At 31.1% G+C, this 11,756-nt stretch overlaps 1 protein-coding gene across 1 annotated transcript; it reads right to left on the bottom strand.

Moving 5' to 3' along the window:
• Window positions 1-290: 290 nt before the first annotated feature.
• Window positions 291-3,491, bottom strand: LOC145109370 (uncharacterized). The gene is made up of 8 exons (XM_079046509.1): window positions 3,175-3,491; window positions 2,576-2,696; window positions 2,360-2,454; window positions 2,152-2,277; window positions 1,947-2,067; window positions 1,766-1,850; window positions 720-833; window positions 291-625 (listed from the first exon to the last, which is right to left on the bottom strand). The coding sequence occupies exons 1-8, from the start codon at window positions 3,349-3,351 to the stop codon at window positions 433-435; spliced, it is 1,032 nt and encodes a 343-aa protein (XP_078902635.1). The 5' UTR covers window positions 3,352-3,491; the 3' UTR covers window positions 291-432.
• Between the last annotated feature and the right edge of the window lie 8,265 nt (window positions 3,492-11,756).

The following is an 11,756-nucleotide window of genomic DNA, read 5'->3' as shown; positions in this document are numbered from 1 at the left end:
AAACTTTTCCTAAAATATCAGAACTTTTCTGGCAATTTCTCCTTATGTCCCCATAAAGACATAAAACAAGAAAATAACTTTAGTAACTAAAAGAACCAACCTAAAAACTTCGTAGAGAATTTATACATTTCCCCAAAATATAAATAGTGCATTTAAGAATAAGCATTTCAAAATTGATGACTAGTTTGAAAAAATATAAAAGTTTGGACTATTTTCTCAACAAATCATTAAGGTAAGTAGTTATATCTATCTTTTTTCTCAAATAAAACACGATAAACTATTGTATAAAATTTATCCAACACAAAATCTCCAACTTATAAAATCCTCCAGTTAAAGGTTTTCATATTACATAATAATATATATTTTGTTGTATTATATCAAAATCCTTATTATTCTCTCTCTATATCTGTTAAACTTCCCATACAAAAACATTCACCTAAACCACCATCGTTGTATGGTAGAAATGGGAGTGTTTAAAAAAGGTGCATATCGATGAATAAGAGGGTTAACCGTCCTCCCTATTTTTGACCACACACTTTGATGGTAACCAGCCGTCACAGGCGCATGATACATCAGCTTCAACAGCTGCCAATACATGAATGTTTGTATAATGTTACGCTGCCACCTGTAAATATTTCCAAATAGTTAATTTAAAAAAAAAAAAAAAAACAGATTTCATTTCACCCAAAATAAATAAATAAATAGATATAGTTACTAACGATAGGAGAGAGATGATCAAAAGGAACCCAATTCCAATCTCGGCTTGTGAAGAGAGTATGCTGAGTGTTGTTGTGTTTGATTCCACCCACACACAAGCCTCTTCAAAATACTTCCTAAAAATAATAAATATAAATTAATTACCATATGAGAAGCAAAAGAATGTAAAAAAAAAAAAAAATAAGGGTTAATCTCATAAAATTGATTTATATTTTGTGTTTTTTTTTTCGGATTAAACCTCGAATTTATTTATTTATTTTTTGCCTGAAAAAGACCTAGTATTTTTTTCATTTTTTCCGAAAAAGCGCTTAACTTTGTCTTTTTTTCCGGAAAAAAAACCCTCACATTCTACAACTTTTTTCAGAAAAAAAAAGGTTAAATATCTCAAAAAAAACCTTATATTTTGTGTTTTTTTTGGATTAAACCTCACATTTACTTTTTGCCTGAAAAAAACCTTGTATTTTTCCATTTTGGCCCTTTTAGTCATTTTTTGCCAAAAAAAATTGTAAAATGTAAGTTTTTTTTCGAGAAAAACTACAAAAGTTGAGTGTTTATTTGGAAGGTTGAGGGTTTTTTTAGGAAAAAAAAATACAAAGTTGAGGGCTTTTACAGAAAAATGAAAAATACAAGGTTTTTTTCAGGCAAAAAATAAATTTGAGGTTTAATGTAGAAAAAATACAAAATATAAGGCTTTTTTAGATTAACCCGCTTGAAAAAGATCTTGTATTTTTCATTTTTTCCGAAAAAGCCCTCAACTTTGTATCTTTTTTCCTAAAAAAACCCTCAACCATCCAAATAAACACTCAACTTTTTTTAGTTTTTCTCGAAAAAACCCTCACATTTTACAATTTTTTTTGGAAAAATATAACTAAAAGGGCCGAATCGGAAAAAATGAAAAAATGCAAGGTCTTTTTCAGGAAAAAATAAAGGTAAGGTTTAATCCACAAAAAACACAAAATAAGGTCTTTTATGAGAATAACCCAAAAATTAACTCTAAAATGATCAAACTTTTTTACCCAAAAAAAAAAAATTGGGATCTTTTTTTTACCTGTAAAAAGATGAACGACTAAAATTACGCCTAATGAATTTTGCAGAATGTTCCAAAGCTCGACATCCAATAGGCAACAAAGCAACTAAAAAAGAAATCAACATTTAAAGAATTAACAACAATTTTTCTAGAAAAAATAAAATAAATAAACAAAAAGTGGTTCGATTTAGTATTTACTAACATGTAAGGTGAAGATTTGAAGTGACAAAAGTGAGGCAGTAAATGAAAAAGATAAAATCTTTAGTTGAAATTACTGATTGAAGCCACACTTGCACTTCCTGTAAATTCCATGCCCTTGGTTTCTACAAGATATAATATTATACCATTAGCATCAACACAATATTTTCTATTTTCTATTTTCTATTTTATATAATAAATAAAATTACCCCATAGAGAGAGTAGAGAGAATACAAAGAAGAACATGCAGTTCCCATGAATGAAAGGCGATAAGCCCTATTTGAAAGGCTTTTAGGTATCAGTGGAAACATAGCAAGCACAGCTACGACAAACACCTACATCAACAACAATATTATATAAACTTTAACAATATTTTTAACATTTTTTTCTATTCCCATATGTAACTTGCATTATTACCCAGGCATTGACAGAAAACTGGATCGTTTGTCTATCCCAACGCAAAGGAGTTGAACTTGGAGGTGGTGTCCCTGTAGCTGTTCTTGTGGTTGACCCTACAATATAAAATATAGTGGCTTTTATGTAATTTGCCCTTAAAGGCTTAAAGAGATATGTAGTACACAAGATAACTAAAAGGGGAATGAGAGAAGAATAAAAGATGACAAGATTTAATACCTGTGCTGCGAGGTGCAGATGATGATGATGATGATGGTGGTGATGGTGATGATGATGTTGATGATCTTGCAGGCTGTGAGGTAGTATTTGTAGTCATTGGTTCCACAACAAAATCAGGATCCTGAACACCAAGTTGTTTATCAGAGAATGTGTTAATTGAATTTCCTCCATTGAAGCTAAATTCCATTGTTAAGAGTAACAATAAAATGCAAATTTATCACCATCATGTAATGGAGCTACTAATCTATGCAAGCATTAAAGGCAGATTACAATCGAGTAAGTTTATGGACAACTGTTTCAGTCCCCTGATCTATGAGCCCTAATTTGAGTAATTTCAATAAATTGAAGGAACATAGAGCTCAATAATGCTTCAACAATTCATTTCCATAACCTAAAAACGAGTAAGCAATCAAAAGCTAATAAGTAGCGAGGTAAATCGATTCTAACTCATTACCAATTCACACACGGATAAGATCTGAAATATCTAGCACAAGCAATTCATCGGAGACAGTTCGAAGTAAACAAAACCCTAAGTTCTAGAATCGAAGTTGACAATCAGATTATGAGAGCGAAAATTAGGAAGGAGGAAGAGTACTAACGATGTATCGCTGGTAGAATTTGCGTTTAAAGTGGTTGACAACATCATCGGAGCGAGAAGCCATGTGAGGAGGGATGAGGACATTGGACCAGTAGTCAGCCCATCTAGAATCGTTATCATAGTCGTAAGCAGCTGCCGCTATCTTCTTCAACTTCTGTGGATCTTGTCCTTCTCCCATTACTGCTCGATTTGATCTCTGCTCGGAGAGGGGAGAGATCTTTCCCTGTATAGATGAGAATATTCGAAGTAAAGTGTTTTTGCCTCGCCGGTGGTTTGTTGGTAGATTCCTTGATAAGCGGTTCCGAGTAAAAATTGGTGTTGTGTGGACTGTTCATATGTTTGACTTAAACTTATGGTCCATCGTGCATAAAAAATTGTACATTTTCATGGAAACTAGAGTGATTATTATTATTTTTAGAATCAAATAAGATAATAGAGAATGGGCCTTTGGATTGTAGTAGGGCTTCTCGAGGGGACGACCCAAACCATAGATCACCTCACCATTCATCTCCTCCAGCCTTCTTCCACAACAACCTTTGTGTACTTGCCACCAACCATAAGATGTTTTGCATGGAAAAGAAAGAAATGAGGAAAGATCTAATTGGGGGTTGTCACATGTGGAAGTGACGAGAATCCATCATGATCACGACCACAACGATGCACTCAGATGGTGTACATGATTGTGATAGCCTGCCATCGTGGCCACAAACATTTTCGTTGTGAGTATACCAAAAAGCCTTAGAATTGTAATTATTATGATCAAACATTTAGATTGGTTAACGTGGAGTCATTAATTTCTTTTCTAAATGGTAATTATGGACAAATGTTACATTCCAATCTGTATAGGTATCATGTCTTATTCTTTTCTAAATGGTAATTATGGACAAATGTTACATTCCAATCTATATAGTTATCATGTCTTAGCCAATGTGGAACATTATGTTCCCGCTCCTCCCACCCAAGAAAAAAAAAGATTCGATAAGGATAGACTAAGATGTGTTAATTCAAGGAGGAGTTGGATATCGACTATGATATCATGTTTCATGTTTGATATATGTTGAGTCTCTGATATTCTCCATAAGAAAACATTTATAGAGAGAATAACGTAGGGTTACTTAGTTTATTATGGTGATATCGACCCTAGTATCACGTTTGATTGTGCATTAGCCAATGTGATACACTAGTGTAAATATATATATATATATATATATATATATATATATATATATATATATATATATATATATATATGATTGTTAACATATTAGTTGAAAAGTTATTTTAGTGTGAGTCTAAGCTTATTTAGTTCATCATGCCAGCGTAGACCGACAAGGCAACTTGAGCTGTGTAAACAATTGTGCGAAATAAATAAGTGTTAAGTTGTTTGCTAATTTTTTTCATGTGTATTGTAATTTATTAGTCGAAAAGTTATTTTAGTGTAAGCCTAAGCTTATTTAGTTTATCATGTTGATAACTTTGTCAGCGTAGACCGACAAGGCAACTTGAGTTGCGTAAACAACCTGCGCAAAATAAATAAGTGTTAAGTTGTTTGCTAATTTTTTTCATGTGTATTGTAAAATTATAATCATAGTTGACTATTTGAAGAGCAAATTAAGCTATGTTTGATAGACTAACTGAAAAGTTATTTGATAACTAAAAAGATTGTGCATTAGCTAATGTGATACACTAGTATATATATTTGATTATTAATATATTAGTTGAAAAGTTATTTTAGTGTGAGTCTAAGCTTATTTAGTTTATAATGTTGATTGTTAGCGTAGACTGACAAGGCAACTTGAGCTGTGTAAACAACTTGTGCAAAATAAATAAGTGTCAAGTTGTTTGCTAATTTTTTTCATGTGTATTGTAAAAGTATGATCATAGTTGACTATGTGAAGAGAAAATTAAGTTATGTTTGGCAGACTAACTGAAAGACTATTTGATAACTGACAAGATATGTGATAAAAAATGATGTTTGCTAAAAACTAGTTGATAAGCTAGTTGGAAAGTGTAAAATGACATATAAGGGTATGCAAAAAAATATGTTTACGATCTGTTCAATCAAACTAGATAAATAGAGACTAAAACCCATTTATACAAAAACCCTAGTCGGAGGGAGATTTTCGGCTATTCTTAGGCGGGTTCAAACATCGTGGTTTTGATGGATGATTGGCAACGTCCAAAACGCCGCTCGAAGGAGGACTTACTCCAACAAGTCTCTCATTCGGTTTTTGTCATAAATTTTCCTGATTCCATGTTCGTCCAAGATATTTGGAGTGCTTGTGATCAATATAGGAAGGTCATAGATGTGTAGGCACTTTGGATTTGTTTGATTCATCAAGATTAGTAATCTTGATCTTCTTGTTTCAAACCTTTTCACAATGTGGTTGGGAAGTTCACGTCTTAATGCAAACTTGGCAAAATTCCAACATGGTGATAAAGTAGCGAACATAAAGGAGCACTAATCTTATGGCAAGCTTGCTACTCGGAGGTTGGGGGAAGTAGAATGTTCAGCTGCGGATGACTCCATCACAGGGGTCTAAACGAGGAGTAGAAGGCTCTTATGTTGGTGTAGTTAAAGGTATGAAACATTCAGTAAAATTTTCGGATTCTCGTGTTATGGTTGTGGATGATATTTGCTTAATTGTTAAGGATCTTTCTTTAACACTTGTAGGAAAAGTGAAAAGAGTTTAGCACCTTAAAAACTTTGCATGAGATATGTGATAATGAAGGTTTCAGTAATATGATGTTAAGATAATTGGGAGGTTTTTGGGTATCTATTGTCTTATAATGATAGAGATAAAATTAAGAAACATCAATAAGCATATTATTGGCTTTTTGTGATTTTTACATGGACGAAAACATTTGTAATCGATGAAAGCGTAGTTTGGGTGGATGTTGAGGGAATTCGTCATGTTGCTTGGTTGAGTAATACTTTTAGCAAAATTGCCTCCACGTGAGGTGATCTATTGTACGCGGAAGATCTAAATGACAACAATCTTTATTGTGAGAGATTTTACATTAAGGCCCCGTTTGGTAGACATCTTTTAGGTCTAAATAGATCTTTTCTGGTTGAATGGATCAGAAAGACCGTTTGATTTGCACAAAAAGAGGGGTATTTCCCGGTAACACAAAACCATATCTTTCTGGCTGAATGGGTCGGAAAGACAATTGTGCCCCAAACTTCGCCTCTTTTTTTTGGATTATTAATTTTAAATAAAAATTTTAATTTCTTTTTATTGGACTATTACTTTTTTACTGGTTTATTATATATTAATAAATATTATTTATAATATATACTCCCTCCGTCCCAATATTATTGTCCACAGACAAAAAACACACAGATTAAGAAAAACGTTAATTACCACTAACTTTATATAATAAAATGACAGTTTTGTCCTTACTTTGCATTTAATGTTCCATTAAATGCTTAGTTGGTTAAGTAATAATGAGAGGATATTTTGGTAAAAATATTATTATTTTTAGAAGTGGACTATTATTTTGGGACAAACCAAAAAGGAAAGATGGACTATAATTTTAGGACGGAGGGAGTAATATTTATATATATTAATAAATATCACTTTATTGGATTATTAATTTCTTTTAGTTAATTTTTAAAATTTATTTTTATTGGATTAATTCTTTTTTTTTTGGACAACACCACCACCTGTCTATTTTATTTTTAAAAAAATTCATCCATCTCACCACTATCGGACATAAACCGGGTCAAGAATCACACGTTTGATTATAAAAAAAAAACTAAAATGGTTAGAAAGTATAACAACATAACATCAACTTGAAAAACAATAAACTAAAAGCAACCTAACCGACATTCTATTTGGATTTTCATTGATTTGTGTTTAATTATTTTGTATGACAATTTGTATTTGGATTTTTAGATGATTATTGTGTAATTTTGATTTTGTATGCAATTTGTATGTTTTTATAATTATTCAGTGATGTGTATTTTTAATGCACTAGTTTTTTATTTATAATTCCTATTTTATCGCATCTAAACCACACCTTACAGGCAGTGAACCCGATCGAGTATAGTATAACTTTGATAAGCAAGGGTGTCAAACTCAAGGGGAACGGTAGTGAATTAATTTAAAATGTTTGATTATAGGTTACACAAAACACAAAAGCAGTAAAGAAAGGGTTTATTAAATCTCAAACGAACAACTAAATAGCAAATCTCGATAAACTGGCAGGAAGACAAATCTCTTTAGGTACTTTGGTTTAGACAGATTACATCTTAAAATCATAGATAATTGCACACACAGATTTATTTATTCATGTTCACCGATTTCTAAAATGATTAGGTTCATGTTCACTATCACTAATCATTTAGCAAACAAGTCAATTCAAGCAGTGATCAATTGATTAAACTAACATGTTTCCTAGTGTTCAGTTCGTATCAAGCAAGACTTGTAATAATAGTTAATTAAATTTGTCAATTCAATCTACTTATATGTGGTTGGTCATCACATATGCTCACACATTAATTTACTTATTTTCCTAGTTAACCCTAGTTTCATGTTCACTATTCCTAGGCATATAATCTTGATGGTCATCAAAATCATAAGAGGCAAGCAATCAAGCAGATGTTCATACAACTCGATATACTTAATAATTAACAGAAAATAATTGTCATTAACACATAAGGATCTTTTAACAAGCTTAACAAGATAAATTAAAAATGAATAAAACAATCAGATATAGTAATTAATCCAATAATCAAGGTTTCATCTAATCATAAACTCAAAGCAAATGGTTTTGACACCAAAATCAGAAAGTAAAAACATAATAGTATCACAGTGGAATGCTAAACATGGTCACGATAACAAAACACATGATTACCGACACGAATCCGCTCTCTAATCCTTCAGATCTTCGCTCTTGTCAGCTTAATGGTCTTCCGGCCGCCTTCTAGACCCTCAAAATGGCAGTTATGAAGTTTTCTTGTCGCACAAGTCGAAGTGGAATATTATAGATTATGAAAAATGGTGGAATGATATGGGGTATTTATAGTTGAATGAAGATGGAATTAATATGGAATATTAGAGTTGGATTAGAATAAGGAAACTAATGGTGGCTTAGGGATTAAGCAAGTAAAAATAAGGTAAGTGGTGCTTGGGGAATAAGTAACTTGGAGGGAATTTCCGTCCAGCTTTTATGTTTCATCTTCAAGGCCAATTTTGGATAAGATAAATGCCGAATTAGCAAAAAGGCCCTATCACATAAGTCGTAGGAAATTTCGTCTAGTTTTCAAAACATTTTGAATCTCGTCAGTTGGACTTATGAGTCATCAGATATACCCAAAACACTGAAGAGGGGTCAATCTGCCAGCAATATCCTTTTTGCATATTTTCAGCCCCATTCTCTTCCTTTTGTATTCCAGCTCCCATTTTAACTGTAATTGAATATTTCAAAACATATTAAGTATCTTTTAGTTCTAAATAACATAAAAATATAGTATAAAATAATAAGAAAACATCATAAATATATGCATAAAATAGACGTTATCATTCAGCAACTTCATCCATCATAGTATAGAACAACAGGTTAATATGGTCTTTTTTCATCATTCAGCACAGTGTGTCAGATGTACAATCAAACAACATGGTTTCTTTCCTAGACACCAACTATCAAACGTGACATAAGACTCATTTGGGTTATCTTATTATAATCATTTAGGTAGTGTTTGTTTTTTGTCTGTAGATCTGCGTGGCCTCTTCTGTCTGCGACCACGCGCAGACATTAGCCTTCGCAGATCGTTTGTTTTTTTGAAAACTGCAGACCTAAAAATGTCTGTGCGCCCTCTTCTTGGCGCAGATGTGGACCAGAGTCTTCTAACATCTTCTAACATCTTAAGACGTCTTCTAGCCTAAAAAAACATATATATCTTTATTTTTTTATGTTTTTTTTAATTTATATTTTTTCCAACTTTATTAATGATAAACAATTTGAAAAAAAAATTACAAAACTTAAAAAAAAACGTTCGACGATACAAACATGATATTTTTGACAAATTTATAAATAAAGATTTATTACAATAATAGTCGTTGAAGTTGTTTATATAAATATGAAAAAAAATCATAATATATTCTTATATTTTTTTGCCAAATTTTGTAAAACATTATTTAGTACAGTATCGTCAATTTCTCGAGAAAATATTTATGGTACATTTTTGGTGGATTTAATTGAAAAAATCGAAGTTTATTTCCATCCATTTATGTATCAAATTCTTTGATCACTAATTATAATGTTTAGTTATAACTTTGCAACCAAAGTTGTTGGTTTTTATCAAACATATACGTTAATTTATACAATTTTTATTTTTATTTTTTATACAATAATACATAAAAGTTGATCTAGATTCGTTAATTATTTATAACAAATTCATAAAAATATTAAAAAATCACTTTGAAATTTAAAAAAATCAGTTTATTTAGATTTCAGTTTATTTTAGTAGCTTGCAGATGTTAAAAAAACAAACAGTCTTCTTTTTTCAGACTGCAGACGTTTGGTCCACCTCTTCTACTGCAGAGGTCTACAGATGTGGTCCGCAGACTGCAGACATTTTGCCTAAGAAAAAACAAACAGCACCTTAAGGTTGATATTCATGTAAAAAATTATATGGTCCATGCTCGTGAAATTATGGGGTGGAACCCTATATATATATATATATATATATATATATATATATATATATATATATATATATATATATATATATTGTAGACTAAGATGATTCAGATTCTGATAAGGAGGGTAGTGGTTTCCATACATATAACCTTTAAGGTGATGGGGTGCCGTTTCATGAAAATGGGTTAGCATACATTGAGTAAGTCATCTTTGGATGCACTAAGTCAGCTCATGTTAGCTAATACAACTTGAAATGCATTGTGTACTAATACATAATCAAATTTAAGGGTACAATCCTAACAACTTAATTTTACGTGATTATATCAAAAACAACTTTTGGATTACATAAAAAATACTAACATTCAATAAACCATATCATATAAATGAAAACTGGATCTTTTTGTTCTTTTCAGTTTTCTTATTTACAAAGAAAATCCCGATGGAAACATTTACTTAGATTAGTATTTTTCAACTCTTATTTTCTTGCAAATAGTTGCAACGAAATTAATAGATGATATCCCTTTATAGTTTTGAGAAGCCTAATGTTTTTTATCTAAGAAATAAAATGGTGTATGACACCTTTAGAAGTTTGTCAGTTCTATGAAATCTCATAACATAAGAGCATCCACGTAAGATTTTCATGGATCGTTGACGTAAGAAATAGAATTTTAGTAGGCTGAACTCCAACAGGTAAGGACTTATTAAGAGTAGGAATATGGTCATTCATACTTTAACTTGAATGTGACTTCTTTGAGAGTAACTTTGGCTTTTCATCTTCGTGTGGTTTTTTTAGTTAGGCAAACTTGTGGTGCAACTGTAGTGCTACATCAAAAGCTAAGGTGATCGACATATAGTCCATATCAGTCGGTGGTATCATGGGCTCGCATGCATTTTTAGGTCAAACGATTACTATAAATAAATCTTTAATATACAATTGTAACCCCAATGTAGAAAGCGTGTGTGACATTACTGGATTAAATAGGATTGGGTAAATCATGTCAATTCATTATGTTCTCTATTTTCTATGCATATTTATTGTGTGATCTTGTTTTTATGCTGACAGTTCTTGAACCTAACATAGATCTCTTTCTTGGAGATACTTTGGAAACTCTAATATCTACATATATGATAAGATCTGATTATTCATTTCCATTAGCAGTGATCAGTTTTTATTGTTTTGAGATTATGATTGGTTTTTGATGCACCTCCTCTGGTGCACTTTAACATCTACATACATTCGATAAAGTCATAATAAACTAGCTCTTTTGCCGAGATATTCGCTCTATACAACCTGTTGTTTGAACATGACAATATGATGAGTTTTCTTCCAAATTTGGATCTCATAATAGTGAATTTGTATCATTATGTTTTTGTCGGTATACGTAATCATGTTTTTGTTAGTGTATATGTGTAATCATTGATACCACTATCTTGTCAACTTAATCAAACTTGGATCACATAATAGTGAAAGTTGGAAGATGTGATTATTATTTAGTATTAATTTACCGCTTAGGCTAAAGGGTGTGATGTTTTTTTGTCAATGGTAAAAGAGTGTCACCTGTGCACCACATAAGCTTTTGCAGTTTTTACATTTTTTATCTATGAACTAGGGTGTAATGATGTTTTTACCTACCAACTTTTTTTAATTAAAAAATATAAAAGTTACATAAAACAAAAAATAAAAATTAATTAAATAACATAAATTTTTATTAAATTTTAAAAACATTAAATAACATTTCATTAAAATTTAGAAACATTACATTTGATTTAATAATCATAAAACGAAAATTAAATTAACTAACTTCATAATGTAGTGTCTTTGATCCAAATAACATAAAATCTTTCAGTCCGGATATTCACCGATATCATTGTCAATTGGCTCATTTACATTAATCTCGTTAACTCGATATATATGTTCCACCAAATCGTTTGTGA

This window comes from Lactuca virosa, chromosome 4 (genome assembly GCF_052849685.1).
Source record: "Lactuca virosa cultivar CGN04683 chromosome 4, Lactuca_virosa_CGN04683_v6, whole genome shotgun sequence".
In the NCBI taxonomy this organism is placed as follows: Eukaryota; Viridiplantae; Streptophyta; class Magnoliopsida; order Asterales; family Asteraceae; genus Lactuca; species Lactuca virosa.
This window is presented reverse-complemented; position numbering and strand designations above follow the sequence as displayed.